The sequence below is a fragment of the Girardinichthys multiradiatus genome, chromosome 14, assembly GCF_021462225.1.
Source record: "Girardinichthys multiradiatus isolate DD_20200921_A chromosome 14, DD_fGirMul_XY1, whole genome shotgun sequence".
Taxonomy (NCBI): domain Eukaryota; kingdom Metazoa; phylum Chordata; class Actinopteri; order Cyprinodontiformes; family Goodeidae; genus Girardinichthys; species Girardinichthys multiradiatus.
In genome coordinates this window covers 8,652,471-8,673,079 of record NC_061807.1, presented here as the reverse complement: position 1 = coordinate 8,673,079, position 20,609 = coordinate 8,652,471, and the positions used below count along the sequence as shown (strand labels likewise).

The 20,609-nt window shown below is 39.9% G+C and overlaps 1 protein-coding gene and 1 long non-coding RNA gene across 2 annotated transcripts; both read left to right on the top strand.

Moving 5' to 3' along the window:
• Positions 1-4,012: 4,012 nt before the first annotated feature.
• LOC124880605 lies at positions 4,013-8,088 on the top strand. The gene is made up of 2 exons (XM_047385878.1): positions 4,013-4,912; positions 6,630-8,088. Exons 1-2 carry the CDS (start codon positions 4,760-4,762, stop codon positions 7,164-7,166), a joined length of 690 nt encoding a protein of 229 aa, XP_047241834.1. The 5' UTR covers positions 4,013-4,759; the 3' UTR covers positions 7,167-8,088.
• A 2,058-nt stretch (positions 8,089-10,146) lies between these two features.
• Positions 10,147-14,973, top strand: LOC124880634. Its single transcript, XR_007041391.1, has 3 exons — positions 10,147-10,380; positions 12,490-12,559; positions 14,659-14,973. It is a non-coding gene; the product is annotated as an uncharacterized LOC124880634 (long non-coding RNA).
• The last annotated feature ends 5,636 nt before the right edge of the window (positions 14,974-20,609 follow it).

The following is a 20,609-nucleotide window of genomic DNA, read 5'->3' as shown; positions in this document are numbered from 1 at the left end:
ATTCCGATAGGTATCTCAGATGAGGAAGTAGATGATAATAGATGATGCAGTTGCTTGTTCATCATCATCTTGGCACTTGTTACGTTTCTCCTCCGCTTGACGATTAACTCTCTAAACTCTAGCCATTGCTGAACGGGTGTTCTTTTCCAACGAATGCTGCATGTAAAGTGCAGAGTTTTATCTCGGTATTTAAAGTAAACACTAAAGCACGCCCCATTGTTTTCATTGGGTCATTAAAGGTTTAACGAGGCTTACAAACACACCCCTCTATTTTTAATTGGTGCTAATGCCATACAGTTTCTGATAATACCATATTTGTCTTGTTCTATTTATAACATACACACCCGTGTTTTAATTGGTTAGCAGGTGTGTTAATGCAGGAGTTGTAGCCATATATCTGAGGCTGACCAAAATTGTGCAAATTGTCCACTGGCCTTGCACTTCACATCACAAATTTTACAGCGACCGTGATCTGTTTGAGCCTTCAAACCTTAGTCATTTTCCTCTCTAGCGTGGATTCTCATGTGTCTGTTTAAACCTCCTTTTTCAGTAAATCTGTGTCCACATAGATCACAACAGAAAGGTTTCTGACCAGTGTGGATTCTCATGTGTCTGTTTAAATGTTCTATTTGGCTAAATCTTTGTCCACATAGATCACAACAGAAAGGTTTCTGTCCAGTGTGGATTCTCATGTGTTTGTTTAAACCTCCTTTTTCAGTAAATCTGTGTCCACATAGATCACAACAGAAAGGTTTCTGTCCAGTGTGGATTCTCATGTGTCTGTTTAAACTTCCTTTTTCAGTAAATCTGTGTCCACATAGATCACAACAGAAAGGTTTCTGTCCAGTGTGGATTCTCATGTGTTTGTTTAAACCTCCCTTTTCAGTAAATCTGTGTCCACATAGATCACAACAGAAACGTTTCTGTCCAGTGTGGTTTCTCATGTGTTTGTTTAAACCTCCCTTTTCAGTAAATCTGTGTCCACATAGATCACAACAGAAAGGTTTCTGTCCAGTGTGGATTCTCATGTGTGTGTTTAAACTTCCTTTTAGGCTAAATCTTTTTCCACATAGATCGCAACAGAAAGGTTTCTCACCAGTGTGGATTCTCATGTGTCTGTTTAAAGGTCCTTTTCCAATAAAGGTTTTACCACAGTCTTCACAGCTAAACTTCACTCCTGTCTGGACTTTCTTTGGCGATTCCACATTTTTCTTCTCTGTGAAACAGTTCTTCCTATCCAGTGAGCTTAAAGATCCTATTTCTGAATTTATCACGTCTTTCTGAAGAAAGCCACGGTGAACAAATTGTTCAGCAAACTCAGGGAAGCTAAAAGGTTTGTTAATGTTTCCATCATCGGCCTTTTCATCCTTCTCAGTGTCTTCAGTTTCTGAGGAAATGGAACCATCTCCATGATCTTGTATCCTGATGGATTCTTCTCCTCCATCGATGTCTTCTGGAAGCGCTCTGCCTTTAATTTGGTCTTGATAAAGCTGTGAGAGCAGAGGGGACTGTTCATCATCCTCACTCTTTATGGGAGTAGCAGTGACTGGAAACCTGATGGCATCAATCTCCTCCTTCCCATTGAGCTGCTCTCCCCCCAGACTGGTGTAGACCTCCTCCTGTTCCTCCTTTATGTGGTGGGGCTTTGGGTCATGTAGGCCAGCACAAGGTCTGTGCTTTACAGGAGCTGCTTCTTTAACCATCAGCATCTGCTTAACATCTGCAGGAAACACTGAAACACAACATGCATATTAGAAAGTTTTTTAACTTCAGGCTGGACTGAGTGACTTTTTAATAAAGATATATTTAGGTACTTTGGTTACATTAAATTCTTTGATTTAATTACCATTTATTCTTATCCTTTTATTTTGCATGGTTGCTTCTTATGTCTATTGATTTATGTCATGATCTGTTCACTTATTCTCAACAACCATATACTGAAACCATTTTAGTCTTTTTTGTCTCCATCTCGCTTGTCTACGATTGTTTACAGTGTGCCGCATAATTAATCTTTTTAACTAGTTTCTATGTGGAATAATCAGGTTTTAAAGCAGGTATAATAAGCAATGAACATGTCAACTTTTTCTCAGTTTAAATATAATTTTTAAAAACAATGACATAGAATTCACACCAGATGTTGGTAACTATCAAATACTCCTCATATAATAAGAAATTAAAGCCAATTATAACACAAAGAAAGTTAAGGGTAAAAACTTGGAATGACACAGAGAATAAGGATTTAACCCATGAAGAAATGGATGTCTGAAGGTGTATAAAAAGCCAAACAACCATATTAAATCTGTCAGCATTTAAAAAGCATCTTTTATACGATCAAATCAATATCATCTGGTTTAAAATTTATTGATACCCTATAAGAAGGTTTCTTATTACTAAAGTATTGCACAGAGGAATAAAACTGGCAAAAGCAAAGAGACCTTCACAAAAAGGTCTTACTATTGCAAAACATACTAATGGCAAACATTACAGCTGCATTTCTAAGCTTCTGACTGTTCCAGTGAGCGCTGCTGCAACCATAATCCTGAAGTGGAAAGGACAATTTCACCGTAGACCAGTCAAAGTCAGGTGGCCCTAGAAAGACGTCTGGTCTTCTGGTTTAAGGTAGCTATAATTAAACCTTTACTTAAGAAACCTTCGCTTGATCGAGATGACTTAATAAATTACAGACCTATATCCAATCTTACATTCTTATCTAAAATTCTTGAGAAAATAGTTGCTAATCAAATGTGTGAACATTTACACAGCAATGACCTGTTTGAAGAGTTTCAGTCAGGTTTCAGAGCTCATCATAGCACTGAAACAGCTCTGCTGAAAGTCACTAATAATATTCTTATGGCCTCAGATAATGGACTTGTGTCTGTTCTGGTTCTGTTAGATCTCAGTGCTGCATTTGATCCAGTCGACCATAATATTCTCTTAAAAAGGCTGGAATATGCTGTAGGGATCAGTGGAACAGCGCTAGGCTGGTTTAAATCTTATCTGTCTGACAGATTCCAGTTTGTTCATGTAAATGATAAATCATCTTTAAACTCCAGGGTTAATTGTGGAGTACCACAGGGTTCAGTTCTTGGGACAATTCTCTTTACTATATATATGCTTCCAATAGGTCAAATTATCAGGCAGCATAGGATACATTTCCCTGTTACGCTGATGATACTCAGCTTTACTTATCCATAAATCCTGATGAGCCCAACCAGTTAGATAGACTACAAGCATGTCTTGAAGATATAAAAACTTGGATGACTTTAAATGTTCTGCTTCTAAATCTAGACAAGACAGATGTTGTCATCTTTGGACCCAAATCTTTAAAAAAGAAACTGCTTAGTCAATCACTTAACTTGGATGGCATTAAATTGGCCTTCGGTAATAAAGTAAAAAACCTTGGTGTTATTTTCGACTAGGACATGTCATTTAAATCCCATATTAAACAGGTTTCTAGGACTTCCTTCTTTCGTTGCCAAAATTTGAAATACCCTACTCGTGAGTGACGCTGAAAAAGTAGTCCATGCATTTGTTGCTTCAAGGCTGGAGTATTGTAAACCTTCAGCTGATTCAAAACACGGCAGCAAGAGTTCTGATGAAAATTAAAAAGAGAGATCATATTTCTCCTACTTTAGCTTCCCTTCATTGGCTCCCTGTTAAATCCAGAGTAGAATTTAAAATTCTCCTCCTCACATATAAAGCCCTTAATGATCTAGCTCCATCATACATCAGAGATCTGATTGGTCCATATGTTCCTAACAGAGCACTTTGTTCTCAGACTGTAGGTTTACTGGTGGTTCCTAGAGTCTCTAGAAGTAGAATGGGAGGCAGATCCTTTAGTTATCAGGCTCCTCTCCTGAGGAACCAGCTCCCAGTTTTAGTCCGTGAGGCAGACACCCTGTCTACTTTTAAGGCTAGGCTTAAAACTTTCCTTTTTGATAAAGCTTATAGTTAGAGTGGCTTAGGTTATCGTGAGCTATTGCTGTAGTTATGCTGCTATAGGCTTAGGCTGCTGGAGGACATAATGACCACTTTCACACTCTTTGCTACATTCTCACACTACTCTCCAAATTAGCATTATCTGTTACTTCAGCTTTTAACTTTATATTCTCTCTCTTTTCTCTTCCTAGAAGCGACACCTAGCCTGACATTGTATCTACCCGTGACACCTTCCTGGAGGGGGGCATCGACCAACCTTCTGTTGCCAACAACTTCATGTTTACCTTCTACCGATGATACACTTGGCCCTGTCTTTCAGTGTTTAAAAGGGAGTTTTTCCTCTCCGCTGCTCAGTATGAGGGATTGCTGCAAAGTCAACGCCAGTGACTGTCCACTGTCTCTACATGCTCATCCAGGAGGAGTGAATGCTGCAAGTCACTGACTGGATGCAATCTGCTGGGTTTCCTTAGATATAATTTTTTTTAACCAGTTTAAATAAATAACTGAATTGACTGCACTGTCATGATTAATTGAAATACATGTACCTGACTTGAAATCTGTATGATTTGATTTAATTGACTTTGTAAAGGGCCTTAAGATGACGTGTGTTATGAATTGGCGCTATATAAATAAAACTGAATTCTGACAAAGGAGTCAAAAGAATAATCAAACAAGTTGTCCAAGAGTCAAGGAGAACTCACAGAAAGCCTAAGAAACGGTCTTCAGAATAGGTTCATAAACAGAGGAGGCAGAGAATAAGTCTACTTAGAAGACATGAGGCAAGACGAAGAGGTACGAACAGGAAGGCAAAAGAGCATACATGGAAGGCTTGGTCCAACAAGTGTTTAGCAAGAATCATAGATGTAGCATCGGAAACGGGGTCATACACAATAAGTTTATCATGAACACTGCGGCAAGGCAAAGAAATGTTCTGGCATCAGAGGAGAAACGGGTAGAAATACTGGCGAAACAGGTGAGTGAAATGATCAGACAGGTGTGCTAAGCTGAGCAACATGGCCGATTACAAATCATGACACTAAGTCCTACTACGGTTTTCTGAAAACATATCGTTGATTGTTTTAATTTGATAATGAAACCTTTGGATATCAGATGTTTGATTTTAACCAAACATAAATAGCAACAACCTCTGTGAAACAATGCACTTCATTACCTGAGAAACGTTAATGTTTAGGAGAAAAATAAAAGCCAATATTGCCTTTATGGTCTGGCTGCTGGCTCCCGTGGTTGCCATGGCAGAAATCTGTGCTATGTTCCTGTCTCCCAGCCTTGTTGTTCCTTCCCTTGAATGTTACTCACTGCTTCATAATGCTGGTAGAAAAACCTGTTTCCAATGGAACGCTGTGAAAAGAGCATACTCCTAGAATATGAATAACACGTTGATCCTGGTTCATAACAAAGTCATTGAAATCTATGCGTCTGGAAAGGGTTACAGATGTTTCAAAAGGTTTGGGAATCCAGATAACCACCGTGAGAGCCATCCTCCATAAAAAGAGACAATGTGGAACAACAGGGAACCTTTCCAGGAGTAACCTGCCTACCAAAGATAGTCAAGTTTTTTTACTTTTCACTTTCCTGCAACAAGGCACTCAAAGCGCTGTACATGAGGAAAAGCATTACAATGATACAGAAAATCAAACACAGAAAAACAAATCAAATGACTAATAATCCTTGGGAGTTTACTGGTAAGAGCTGGATCTAATCCAATCTTTCTAATAGAGGTAATTATCTCTTTAAGTCCTCTGTGGTAAGAAATTTATCCGGTGCTAGAAGAAAAATGATAAGTACTCCAAAAAAACTAATCTAATAGGTCACAACAAAACCCAGGACAACATCTAAACCACTGAAGGCATGACATTCCTTATTTAAAGTCAGTGTTCTAGACTGAACAATAAGAAAGACCCTGGTTTAAAATGGCATCAATGGAAAGATTATAAGGCAAATAAAGCACGAAAGTGTGATCTCCTATTGACTAAGTCAAACATGATGGAGATAAACCACCATGCACACAACCACACCTAAGGGCAATTTAACCCAGTCAGGGTCAGAATTGTTAAATTCTTAGGGCGGCTTCCCTAAAGATAGCAAAAACATGCTTAGACATAGAAAGCTTAGCAGCTTATGTACAGCTTTTTAAATGGTTGGCTCAAATATTTACGTTTATTATTTACATAAATTCTTCTTAAAGTAACACGCTTTGTCAATCACATGAAAGCTTGGAGTATTTGACCAATCAAATACTGTGTTTGGCTATTCGGATGGATCTCTTTACATTAGATGCCAGCCCCCTATGTAGACGCGAGTGGATTAGCAAAGAACTAAGCAGTTTTAGTGAGTTTCAATGGCTGAGAGCCAGACAAGTGAGGAAACTGTAAGTAACGAAGAACTCATAGTTAAAAAAAACTGCACGTTTCTTTACAAACTGAGGTACTCTGCAAGGCATGCTGAATGCATGTAACAACTACGAGAGGAAACACGATGAATCTTCATTGTCACCTCCAATACAACCACAAAGACCTGTATGAGGAGTTTCAAAAAGCAAGCGCTAGCAAAGTAAATGTTGCAAACTTTTACTTTTCATATATATATGATATCAAACAAATGATGTGATATATGTATATCATGATAATTAAAGTGTGTTTATTTCCCCTATATTATTTTCTCTGTTCTAGGAAAGAAGCTTCACTGATCCAGAGGCCCAGACCAATGATCCACCCAGTACCACCATGAAGAAGGCAAAGAAATCACTGGGCAGTTTCTTCAAGACAGCACCACTTCCTGCCTCATCTTTTGTGCAACTTTCACAAGCTGTAGAAGCTGAGTTTAACAGTTACTTGCTGTCCCCTCCCATAGACAGTGAGGGAGACCCCTTGGTATGGCAGAAACTCCACCAAATTACTTTCCCACAGCTGAGAAAGCTAGCAAGAAAGTATCTCTGCATACCTGCAAGTAGTTCACCTTCAGAGAGACTTTTTGGTACACCAGGAAATATAACAACAGTCCAGCTGGGATCTTCAAGAAGACCAACAAGTATGACCCAGACCAATGATCCACCCAGTACCACCACGAAGAAGGCAAAGAAATCATTGGGCAGTTTCTTCAAGACAGCACCACTTCCTGCCTCATCTTTTGTGTCAGGAAATATAACAACATGTCAGCACACATGTATAAAACCTTGCAAAGTGAACATGTTGGGTTTTTCTTTTTAACCAAGAACCTGCCCTAATAAAACATTCACTCAGGATGAGAGACAGAGAAACACCATAAATAAAACTATAATTTAGTTCACCACACACTTAAGACTTTAAAAAGAGTTTATTGAGTTTACTTACATTGTTGCTCATACCATTGTTGACCAGTACCTTACCCTTCTCCTAGTTTGACTGAGCAAAGTCCTTCCTCCAGTAATACAACAGCCTTATAACCACTTAGGGAGTAGAGAAAATGTGGAACAACTGCAATGGGACGATTTGCAGTTTAATTTAAGTTTTGTTAACTTTTATTTAAAGTTCTTCAACGTATTTTAAGTTTTTATTTATTAATCTAAAAAAACCTGACATTAAGTGGTGTTTTTCTGTATTTAGAACATCAGAAAATGTTTATGGGGACGATGTTTTGAAGTCATTAAGAAACTATATCATGCAGTCTGTTGTTTCAATGCTAATACAGCCGCTATGTCTAGTTGCATTTTCTTGTAAGGATAACCTTTATTAATATGACTCATAGCTGTTTCTCACACTTATACTATAATAATATAAAGCTTAAGTTCTAATGTTTCCCTTTTATTAGAGTCGGATAAGGAAGCTCATCAACACATTACAAGGAAAAATGGCCTAAGGTTTTTAAATAAAACTGACGTGTTGGAATGGAAATTATGTATTTAATTGTTATATTTCTATGAACCCAGAGCAGAAAGACAAACACTGAACCCAGAAAGTATTCAGAGCGCATCACATTTTGTTATGTTACAGCCTCATTCAAAATTGTATTAATCTATTTCCTCAAATTTCTACAAACAAATACAGAGCACCACAGGGGACGGTACTCTCACCATTCCTTTTTACTCTGTACACCTCAGACTTCCAGTACAAGACAGACTCTTGTCATCTGCAGAAATACTCGGATGATTCTGCAGTCATGGGGTGGATCAGAGATGGACAAGAAGCTGAGTACAGGAAGGTGGTGGACCACTTTGTGGCATGGTGTGGAAACAATCATCTCATGTTGAATGTGACTAAAACAAAGGTGATGATTGTAGATTTTCAGAGAATAAGAAATAAGTCAAACACTATTTCCATCACGGGAGAAGAAGTGGAGGTGGTGGAGGAGTATAAATACCTCGGTGTTCACCTGGACAACAGACTGGAGTGGAGATGCAACTGTGAAGCCATCTACAAGAAGGGACAGAGCAGACTGTACTTCTTGAGGAAGCTTAGGTCCTTTGGTGTTTGCAGCAAGATGCTGCATATCTTCTATAAGTCTGTTGTGGAGAGTCTGATCTCTTCTGCCATCATCTGCTGGGGTAGCAGCATCAGAACCAGGGACCTGAACACGTTCAACAAGCTGATAAAGAAGGCTGGCTCTGCTCTGGGGACTCCTCTGGAACCTCTGGAGATCATTGTGGAAAGAAGGATTCTTCATAAAATGAAGAACATTATGGAGAACCCTGAGCATCCTCTTCATGAGACTGTCCTACAACAACAGAGTGTCTTCAGTCAGAGGCTTCTTCAGATCTGCTGTAAGACGGACCTACAGGAGATCCTTCCTGCCCACAACCATCAGCATCTACAGTATTAACAGATCCAGTGTGATGACTGATAGATGGCTCCAGGTCCAGTGCCTCAACACAAACAGCACAGAAAATGACAAAGAAAGGATGGAAATGTCCATCATGTAAGTGAGGTGCAAAGTGTGAAGTTTGTCCAATAATGTTAGAAATAAATAATGTTGGAAATAAAACTGTAGATCTGTTAGATTGCTTTAAGACTGTGTCTCATCTGTCATGTTTAGTAGAATGATTTAACATTAGTTTTGTGAAAGTTTGTTACCTCACAAAAAATAGAAAATGCAATTAAATCAGATAAAAAGAAATGTGTCTCATTTATTCAGTCTAATAGAATTATTTAACAGTAGTTCTGTACCACTGGGTCACATGACCTAAAAACTATTGGAAAAAAAAAACATGATTTGTGATGAAAGAAATGTATAAAAAATATAAAAATGCTTAAAATGGAATAAAAAAGGGTGTGTCTCATCTATCCAGATTAGTAGAACAATTTCAGACAGATTTTGTGTCAGTGGGTCACATGACCTGGAAGCTATTGAAGAAAAATGCTAATTTTGAACTACAAATAATCCTAAAAAATATAAAAAGACTTAAAATGGAATAAAAAAGGGTGTGCCTCATCTATCCAGATTAGTAAAACAATTTCAGACAGATTTTGTGTCAGTGGGTCACATGACCTGGAAGCTATTTTAGAAAAATGCTAATTTTGAACTAAAAATAATCCTAAAAAATATAAAAATGCTTAAAATGGAATAAAAATGAGTGTGCCTCATTGATGTAATGTAGTATCATGATTTACTATTGTTTTTGTTTCAATTGGTCCCAAGACAAGGAATTTATTTATTTTTATTTTCCACGATTGTTTGGTTCGGAAACTTATTGACGGTCCCTAAGTGAACCACCGCGGGTCAGAAGAGGGAGCAACAGAGAGCAGCTAGCCGAAATCTGAGTGCCTGAATCGGATCAACCGTCAGCTAGATGCCGCTAACTCCGCGGAGCTTGAATATCCAATGTCCAACTTTAAACTAACTTCACCGCGGTATATCATGCAGCCCTATTAATTAGTTTCTAAACAAACTTGTATCGGTGTCGAAGGACAACAAACCACTCAAAATGGCGGACGTGGGTCGTTCCCACCGAGTGACGAAGCGTTTACCGTTTTAAGTCTATGGTGAACATTTGGTCTTTAAGAAGCTAATCCATTAATCACCTAAAATGTTCCTAAACTGTAACTGACATGAAAACATACAAACCTAATCTGTGCAGCAGAACTTTAGGGTTGAAATCAGCCTCCAGGATGTTGAGACGCTGCTGATCTTCTTTGTCCTCTTTAGCTGTTTGGGAAATCTCTCCCACTGCTGCACTCTGCCACCGTTTGAGCTGCTGTCTCCACATCTTTGTTGTTAGCTTCTCTTCAAAAGATCCTTTAACAGTTACTGAGTAGTTATAACTCGGCTTCGATCCAAACTCTAGAGATGGAACATTTGAAGCAAAGCTTCGAGGAGTTTACAGAGTAAAAAGGTTCAATGCTTGTAAATGCAGTAAACCACGTGACCGATGACAAACGATGCCTCTTCTTCTTCTTCTTATAATGGCGGTTGGCAAACAACTGAAGGAGGCATTACCGCCACCAACTGGTAAGGAGTGTGAACCACATGACATCTATACATACTTATACATACCCCTTCATACACTAAATCCTATTATACAACTAACACTGTTTAAAAAAATTAAATTATAAATTATAGCCTGATATCCTCTGTGTTCTGAATCTTTTGCAATAAATTAACAATGTCTAATTTCATTTTCATATTACTAAGATTCCTAACCAACTTATTCCTCTGGACCTGATATTTCCTACAATGTAAAATAATATGTTCTATTGTCTCATCTTCCTCGCACTCACATTTCCCTGTTTGATCTTTTCCTTTTATAAATAAGGTTCTATTCTAAGACGTGATATAATTGTCTCTTCTCTCCTGTTTCTTTCTGTTTTTCTCATTTCTCCAATTCTCCTTTGTATTTTATAAAACCAGCATCCTTTCCTTTTTTCTTTCTATAACCTCTGCCACCTCTCTTCCATTTTATGTTTTATTATAGCCTTTACTTCTTTTACACTAAACCTAACATTAATGTCAGCCATTATTCTATTGCCGCTCTTTTTAGCCATATTATCCGCCATTTCATTCCCCTTAACCCCGTGACGTGCTGGAAGCCATACAAATAAACTGTAAGCCCCATCATAATGATTCTAAAAGTGTTTGTTGTATTTCAATTAATATATTTGGTCAATTATCTGATTGACTATGTTGCAAACTGGCTAATGATGAACTAGAGTCTGAGCAAATGATTGATTTTAATGGTTTAACCTTTTCCACCCACTGAACTGCTAGAAGTAAAGCAAGCATTTCTCCTGTATAAACCGATGCTCCATCACTTACCATTTTTCCTACTTTAATATTAAATTGTGGTACAAAAAAAGCTATTCCTATCGTATTTGGAGTATTTTTTGATGTATCAGTATATATACAGGGGTTGGACAATGAAACTGAAACACCTGTCAATTTAGTGTGGAAGGTTTCATGGCTAAATTGGACCAGCCTGGTAGCCAGTCTTCATTGATTGCACATTGCACCAGTAAGAGCAGAGTGTGAAGGTTCAATTAGCAGGGTAAGAGCACAGTTTTGCTCAAAATGTTGAAATGCACACAACATTATGGGTGACATACCAGAGTTCAAAAGAGGACAAATTGTTGGTGCACGTCTTGCTGGCGCATCTGTGACCAAGACAGCAACTCTTTGTGATGTATCAAGAGCCACAGTATCCAGGGTAATGTCAGCATACCACCAAGAAGGACGAACCACATCCAACAGGATTAACTGTGGACACAAAAGGAAGCTGTCTTAAAGGGATGTTCGGGTGCTAACCCAGATTGTATCCAAAAAACAAAACACCACGGCTGACCAAATCACGGCAGAATTAAATGTGCACCTCAATGTGAAACATGTATTGTTCTCTGATGAGTCCACCTTTACTGTTTTCCCCACATCCGGGAGAGTTACGGTGTGGAGAAGCCCCAAAGAAGCGTACCACCCAGACTGTTGCATGCCCAGAGTGAAGCATCAGTGATGGTTTGGGCTGCCATATCATGGCATTCCCTTGGCCCAATACTTGTGCTAGATGGGCGCATCACTGCCAAGGACTACCGAACTATTCTTGAGGACCATGTGCATCCAATGGTTCAAACATTGTATCCTGAAGGCGGTGCCGTGTATCAGGATGACAATGCACCAATACACACAGCAAGACTGGTGAAAGATTGGTTTGATGAACATGAAAGTGAAGTTGAACATCTCCCATGTCCTGCACAGTCACCAGATCTAAATATTATTGAGCAACTTTGGGGTGTTTTGGAGGAGCGAGTCAGGAAACGTTTTCCTCCACCAGTATCACGTAGTGACCTGGCCACTATCCTGCAAGAAGAATGGCTTAAAATCCCTCTGACCACTGTGCAGGACTTGTATATGTCATTCCCAAGACGAATTGACGCTATATTGGCCGCAAAAGGAGGCCTTACACCATACTAATAAATTATTGTGGTCTAAAACCAGGTGTTTCAGTTTCATTGTCCAACACCTGTATGTACATAGTTATAATACCGGTTTATGTATTCTTGTACAATATATTTATTCATGATAAACTTTTTTTTTTTTTTCTAATAATGAAAAATCTGTTTTTTGCATCAGGAAGTTTCCAAGGTGGTATTGTAGGTAACGGAACTGAAACAACTGAAGGAGGCCTTACCGCCACCAACTGGTAAGGAGTGTGAACCACATGACATCTATACATACTTATACAGGTCCTTCTCAAAATATTAGCATATTGTGATAAAGTTCAGGGCTGCACGGTGGCGCAGTTGGTAGCACTGTTGCCTTGCAGCAAGAAGGTCCTGGGTTCAATTCCCAGCCTGGGGTCTTTCTGCATGGAGTTTGCATGTTCTCCCCGTGCATGCGTGGGTTCTCACCAGGTACTCCGGCTTCCTCCCACAGTCCAAAGACATGCCTGTTAGGTTAATTGGTCACTCTAAATTGACCTTAGGTGTATGAATGAGTGTGTGCATGGTTGTTTGTGTGTTGCCCTGCGATGGACTGGCGATCTGTCCAGGGTGTACCTTGCCTCTTGCCCATAGACTGCTGGAGATAGGCACCAGCTCCCCCGCGACCCACTATGGAATAAGCGGTAGAAAATGACTGACTGACTGATAAAGTTCATTATTTTCCATAATGTAATGATGAAAATTGAACATTCATATATTTTAGATTCATTGCACACTAACTGAAATATTTCAGGTCTTTTATTGTCTTAATACGGATGATTTTGGCATACAGCTCATGAAAACCCAAAATTCCTATCTCACAAAATTAGCATATTTCATCCGACCAATAAAAGAAAAGTGTTTTTAATACAAAAAACGTCAACCTTCAAATAATCATGTACAGTTATGCACTCAATACTTGGTCGGGAATCCTTTTGCAGAAATGACTGCTTCAATGCGGCGTGGCATGGAGGCAATCAGCCTGTGGCACTGCTGAGGTCTTATGGAGGCCCAGGATGCTTGGATAGCGGCCTTTAGCTCATCCAGAGTGTTGGGTCTTGAGTCTCTCAACGTTCTCTTCACAATATCCCACAGATTCTCTATGGGGTTCAGGTCAGGAGAGTTGGCAGGCCAATTGAGCACAGTGATACCATGGTCAGTAAACCATTTACCAGTGGTTTTGGCACTGTGAGCAGGTGCCAGGTCGTGCTGAAAAATGAAATCTTCATCTTCATAAAGCTTTTCAGCAGATGGAAGCATGAAGTGCTCCAAAATCTCCTGATAGCTAGCTGCATTGACCCTGCCCTTGATAAAACACAGTGGACCAACACCAGCAGCTGACACGGCACCCCAGACCATCACTGACTGTGGGTACTTGACACTGGACTTCTGGCATTTTGGCATTTCCTTCTCCCCAGTCTTCCTCCAGACTCTGGCACCTTGATTTCTGAATGACATGCAGAATTTGCTTTCATCCGAAAAAAGTACTTTGGACCACTGAGCAACAGTCCAGTGCTGCTTCTCTGTAGCCCAGGTCTGGGGAATGCGGCACCTGTAGCCCATTTCCTGCACACGCCTGTGCACGGTGGCTCTGGATGTTTCTACTCCAGACTCAGTCCACTGCTTCTGCAGGTCCCCCAAGGTCTGGAATCGGCCCTTCTCCACAATCTTCCTCAGGGTCCGGTCACCTCTTCTCGTTGTGCAGCGTTTTCTGCCACACTTTTTCCTTCCCACAGACTTCCCACTGAGGTGCCTTGATACAGCACTCTGGGAACAGCCTATTCGTTCAGAAATGTCTTTCTGTGTCTTATCCTCTTGCTTGAGGGTGTCAATAGTGGCCTTCTGGACAGCAGTCAGGTCGGCAGTCTTACCCATGATTGGGGTTTTGAGTGGTGAACCAGGCTGGGAGTTTTAAAGGTCTCAGGAATCTTTTGCAGGTGTTTAGAGTTAACTCGTTGATTCAGATGATTAGGTTCATAGCTCGTTTAGAGACCGTTTTAATGATATGCTAATTTTGTGAGATAGGAATTTTGGGTTTTCATGAGCTGTATGCCGAAATCATCCGTATTAAGACAATAAAAGACCTGAAATATTTCAGTTAGTGTGCAATGAATCTAAAATATATGAATGTTAAATTTTCATCATGACATTATGGAAAATAATGAACTTTATCACAATATGCTAATTTTTTAGAAGGACCTGTACATGTATTTATTTATCTATTTATTCATTTATGTATTTATTCATTCATTTATTTATACATTTTTTCATTTATACATTTATTTATTCATACATTCATTTATTTATTGAACTAACCCAGGGTTTGGTCTACTTTCAACATAAGATCTGGAACAAGGAAAGTGGCAGAAATGGCGAGATCTTTTCTGGAGGAGCCTTGAGATGTTGGAGCCCAAATACTCCCCAGAAATCTCCATCAGGAGAGTTTGATCACACTGAGATTAGATGTCAGTAATTTATCTCAATAATATTCTCAATTCTTGTCTTGTTTGTATAATATACAGGTCCTTCTCAAAATATTAGCATATTGTGATAAAGTTCATTATTTTCTATAATGTAATGATGAAAATTGAACATTCATATATTTTAGATTCATTGCACACTAACTGAAATATTTCAGGTCTTTTATTGTCTTAATACGGATGATTTTGGCATACAGCTCATGAAAACCCAAAATTCCTATCTCACAAAATTAGCATATTTCATCCGACCAATAAAAGAAAAGTGTTTTTAATACAAAAAACGTCAACCTTCAAATAATCATGTACAGTTATGCACTCAATACTTGGTCGGGAATCCTTTTGCAGAAATGACTGCTTCAATGCGGCGTGGCATGGAGGCAATCAGCCTGTGGCACTGCTGAGGTCTTATGGAGGCCCAGGATGCTTGGATAGCGGCCTTTAGCTCATCCAGAGTGTTGGGTCTTGAGTCTGCTGGTTGATTCAATACACACCCACTGCTGTTTGCTTTAATTTGCTTAGTTAGATGTGTCACCCCTGTTATGTAGAACTTTGCATGTTGAGTAGGTGAAGATTAATAAATATTCACATAAAGAGAAAGCATTTTGTGTTCATTGCGTGCAAACGTGATTGGTCAGTCAAGATAAGGTTAAAAGTTCCACACAGAAACGGTCGATTAAACAGTGACATCTCCGGCAATAGTTATTAATTATTAAGGAGTATTTAACGGTTGTAATTGTGAAAGGCGTTGAGCAACAATTACAACACTAGAAACATATCTGGTCTCGATTCATAAATGAAGATTTTGGTTAAGAAGTTGATTTTGTCAGGTTATGATTTTTAATTATAATAATTGATCAAGATTAATCAATCAATAATCATACTTCCAACATATCATAGGAAGGGGGCGGGTCCTCTGAAGAGGGTTTGTTCTAGACGTTAAAACAGGAAACGTCAGCGTTTTTTTCACTGACATGACATCGATCCAACTGCATGAGTTGTGGAAAAGGTCGGAAAGACGCTGTCCAATTTCACTCATCTTCTCTGCCCAAGCTTCAAATGGCAGAGCCAGTATTGTCTTGAATATGCCGCAGTCCTGATTGAAAGCCTCCAACACAAACAGATCTGAGGGGTTCGTCCGGTTGTTCCTCCGTCTGCTTGCCCGAAAAGACCAGCGACCATTTGCTGTGGTTTTTTACCCCCACACTGCGCTAAAGGGAGGTTCTCTCTCAGCTATTTCAACATCGGATGGCATAGGAAACATTCTCACCCGTTTTGCGGGTTGAGGAGAGAGTTCATTTTCTTCTTCCTCCCTCTCCTGGATTGAGACTGTTTCAGGTCTATCATTAAGGTGCGGGATTGCAAGTCTTAACACAGCCCAGTCGCTGTGGGTGAGGGTACACAGAGCCAGTGATCCATTAAATACCTCGTCTTGATTCAATTGATACAGGCAAAGCTCTCCTATTTCATACATGAAAATATAACCCCAGCTACCAATCATGCCATATGGCTCCAAAGACCATTCTTTCTGCAGAATGTTGAACGGGGGTCTTTGTACCCTGCAGATGTAGTATGTTGATTTCTTAGGAGCATTCAATTCACTGGATGAATGCTGGTAGACGGTCACTGGGGTTTTGCACAGAACTGACATACCTCTTGACCGACCCGAGGTCTGATTTTCAACCGTGGTTGTTGAAGTTGATGTTGGATCCTCATCATCGGTAGAGTATGTTATGACGGGAATTCCGATAGGTATCTCAGATGAGGAAGTAGATGATGCAGTTGCTTGTTCATCATCATCTTGGCACGCGTTGCGTTTCTCCTCCGCTTGACGATTAACTCTTAACTCTAGCCATTGCTGAACGGGTGTTCTTTTCCAACGAATGCTGCAAGTAAAGTGCAGAGTTGTATGCCTGTATTTAAAGCAAACACTAAAGCACGCCCTATTGTTTTCATTGGGTTATTCAAGGTTTAACGAGGCTTACAAAACACACCCCTCTATTTTTAATTGGTGCTGATGCCATACAGTTTCTGATAATACCATATTTGCCTTGTTCTATTTATAACATACACACCCCTGTGTTTTAATTGGTTCATTTTAGCCCTTCCCCGTAACGCCCTTAAACACACCCCTGTGTTTTAATTGGTTCATTTAAGCCCTTCCCCGTAACACCCTTAAACACACCCCTGTGTTTTAATTGGTTCATTTAAGGTATCGCCCCTAATGACGTCAACCAATCAGCATCCACGGTTACGCCCCTCGGACACACCCCCTGTTGACCCCATGACCTCCCTGCCCCCATGGCACCATGACCCCCCTTAAGGTCAAAGGTCACCTGTCAAAAAGTTTGAATGAAGGGTATACTTTAGTCTCTGAGCATGATTCAAAACATTTTCAAATGGCAGATTGTGGCAGAATGTAGATAAAACTGCTTATTGATTGACAAAATAACATTCAAGCACACAATCACCATATTAAAGGCTCTACTTCTAGAGAATCACATAAACTTCTGGGGTCCTGTTTTGACCCGTGGACCTTGAGTTTGACACATGCAGGGTAGAGTTACAATCTTCATCAGAGCTTTCAGCAGAGACAGGCTTCTGCTGTTTGCAGAAGTTTTATCTTTGTTTTCAGGCAGCTGCATCTCTTTGTCAAGGTCGTTTCACAGAGCTGAAATTTAACTTCTCTCAAAGAGGAGAGAATCAAGAATGCACACAATCTGAGCCAAATATGGAATTATTTTCCTGTAAAATGAATCTTTTGCATTTTATCATGGTGTCGTTGGTAGTATAACACCATAGAATTATTTTTAAAGCACCTGTTTCTCACTAATACTTGACGACAAGATCTTTTATTCTCAGATTACTTCTTTAACAACATTCTGTTCTCCCTTCTCCAGTCCCTTCTGGGTTGTCCAGTTGGACAGTTTTTTAGCCCATTGTCCATGTTGTCCACATTGTCACCTCCTCTTTTAACTTCCTTTACTCTAAAACCACGTCTTCCTCTGAATAATTTAAGGCTACCTTGGTATTCTAAACTGGGATGGGTGGCGGTCTGCCCCCCTTTTTTTGCTTTCAGTTTTCAGCTAAGCTTTAAGTATTATGGCTATGTCAGTTAAAGGCTGCTCTTGCTGTTTATGAATTTATCTTCTTGTTTTAATCTGTTTATCAACTGTGTGCACGCAGGGACTGAGAGGTCCCCTTTGAAATTATAATTTTTCTGCCATTTAGCAAGGCTTTTTACTGTATCTGGATCTTTTGTGCATGAACTTTGCATCTCCCTCCAACGGGGCTGCTGTGGCAGAGCCAATTAACAGTTTTATCTCATTTCAGAACAATTTCGGCCTTTATTGCCTTTTATTTTCCATAAAAACTGATTTTCTTCAGCTCCAGGTATGTTTAGATCATTGTGGTGTCACAGAAGTTTTTTATCTAGTTTTAAAGATCATCAAGGCAATCAGACGACACTTTTAACATTCTTAAATGACAGATAGTCTTTCATTAACTCTGGGTTTTCTGTCATCTTAGAGCTGATTCTGAGAAGGTGGACCATAGTATCCTTACTTCTCACTCAGAGCAGGTTGGGATGAAGACATCAGGATTGCTTTGGTTTAAATATTATTTCAGGGACTCAAAGTTCATTTTGAGATTTACTTTTGTATTTCTGCTGAGAGAGAGCCCAGGAGACAGTTTTATTAGAACAAATCTAACATGGATACATCAGAGATGTATGAAGGGATGAAGTGCGACATCTGAAGGCAGTAATGACAGAAAAGGATCAGAAGATTGAAGAGCTGGAAAGAAAAGTGGAAGATTTGGAGCAATATACAAGACTGGATGACTTGGAGATTTCGGACCTTGAGACAACCCACCGCTCCTCTGCACGGACAGGGGCGGACTGGGGACAAAAAGTAGACCAGGAGTTCCTGACAGACTGGCCCACTTTCAACTGCTGGGTTGATTATTTCATGAAAAATATAAGCCTATAAATATATATACGCACATAGTTACAGTGCTAATGTTTTTATTCTCAGATGGTCGATATAATTTACAGCAACAATATCTATGAATACATATTTATCCTATAAGGTAAACTATAACAAAGCCACAGAGTTTCTGGACTTACAACAAAATAACTTCCTAATTTAACAACTTGAACCAGAGAAACTAGAGGGGAGGAAAACCTGGAGAGCTGCTGTATTTGTACACCTCCATGGTTCACTGTATGAAGAACCGACTTGATCCTGCTCCACCATCTAAGATTTTCTCACTCTGCAGCATCTTCAGTCCATCTGGCTTTCAGAGGTGGAAGGAGAAGAGAAATAATGAACCCAAGTAAAGGTATAGTTACTTTGATTTAATTTTATTTAAATACTAGTAAAGATACCAGAGTAAAGTGTTATTAAAATAAAACTAAAAAGTACCTCATTAAAAATTGCCCTCTTGTGCATTCATGAAGGAAAAGAGGAGATATTGCTCTCAAACTCTTTTTATTTAAAGGAGCAGCTTCAAAAATGAAAATGCAACACAAAAATAAAACATAACATCTGACATGAATGTTTTGGAGGTTAATATGTGTAAACAGTCAGCCAGTCATTTTCTACCGCTTCTTCCATAGTGGGTCGTGGGGAAGCTGGTGTCTATCTCCAGCCGTCTACGACGAGAGGCGGGTCCACCCTGGACGGGTCGCCAGTCCATCACAGAGCAACACACAAACACACACATTCACACATCTATGGGTAATTTAGAGAGACCAATGAACCTAGCAGGCATGTCTTTGGACTGTGGGAGGAAGCCCGAGTACCCGGTGAGAACCCACGCATGCATGGGGAGAACATGCAAACTCCTTGCAGAAAGTCCCTGGCTGGGAATTGAACCCAGGACCTTCTTGCTGCAAGGCAGCAATTTTCCTCTGTCAGCTGCTGTCTTCATGGTTCTCTGCAGCTTATCATCTCTTCCATCTCAGCATCTTCTCTGACTCACCAGATCCTCTACATCCTTCACTACATCTATGAAGCTTCTCTGTGGTTCTCATCTTCTCCAGAACCTCACAATTCTGATCCTTTGTCCAATAAATCCACTCTCCCTCATATCTAACAGTTCTAAATACCTGACTCCAAAACAAAGTGCCAGATCCTCTGTTTTCAGCTTTAGACAATATGAATTATATGTTGTGATTCTGGTCCATCTGGCTGCTTCCTCCTCTGCCCTCCTGTCAGCAATCAGCTCCATCTGCTCCATCAGCTCCACCTGTTTGCTGTGCGCCAGCAGTTATATTCAGCCTGTGGCAGGCAGACGGTGCCAGATTGTTGAAAGCCATTAAAGTGAGTAGATATCCAGCGTTCCTTCCTGCCTGATCACGTTTTCTGACCATGGTTTTGTCTCTTGGATTTCCCCCTCTTGCCTGGCCCTTGTTGGATGTCTCTAGTTCTGGATCTCGACCCAGTTTCTGTCCCTGGATTTATGTCTCTGCCTAGCCCCTGGATTTATCTGCCTGACCCTGCCTGCCCGTGTAACAGTGTTCATTCTGCGTTGTGTCTTTTGTTGAAATAAGCCGGACAGCAGCTGATGTGAAAACACCTTTATTGATTTCGCCGCCTGCGCCAATACGACAAATAGAAAGCAGTCAGACAGGCTCCTCAGTGTTCTCCACAGCACCTTCTCCCACAAGCTCCACAAGAAAAGAGGTGCCGCGAAAGGCGTGTATAACAGAACACCTGAATTACATGACTAAACAGAAATATTTCCAACAGGAATAATAACTAATCCCAACATTTGTTTCACAATGTTAAAC

What these genes read in the sequence shown, in the direction of transcription:
- LOC124880605 (XM_047385878.1), top strand. Translation starts at nt 4,760, where the DNA reads ATGGAAGGCTTGGTCCAACAAGTGTTTAGCAAGAATCATAGATGTAGC. An exon ending in TAGAAATACTGGCGAAACAG is followed by an intron (nt 4,913 to 6,629) that starts GTGAGTGAAATG and finishes TCTCTGTTCTAG; the next exon opens with GAAAGAAGCTTCACTGATCC.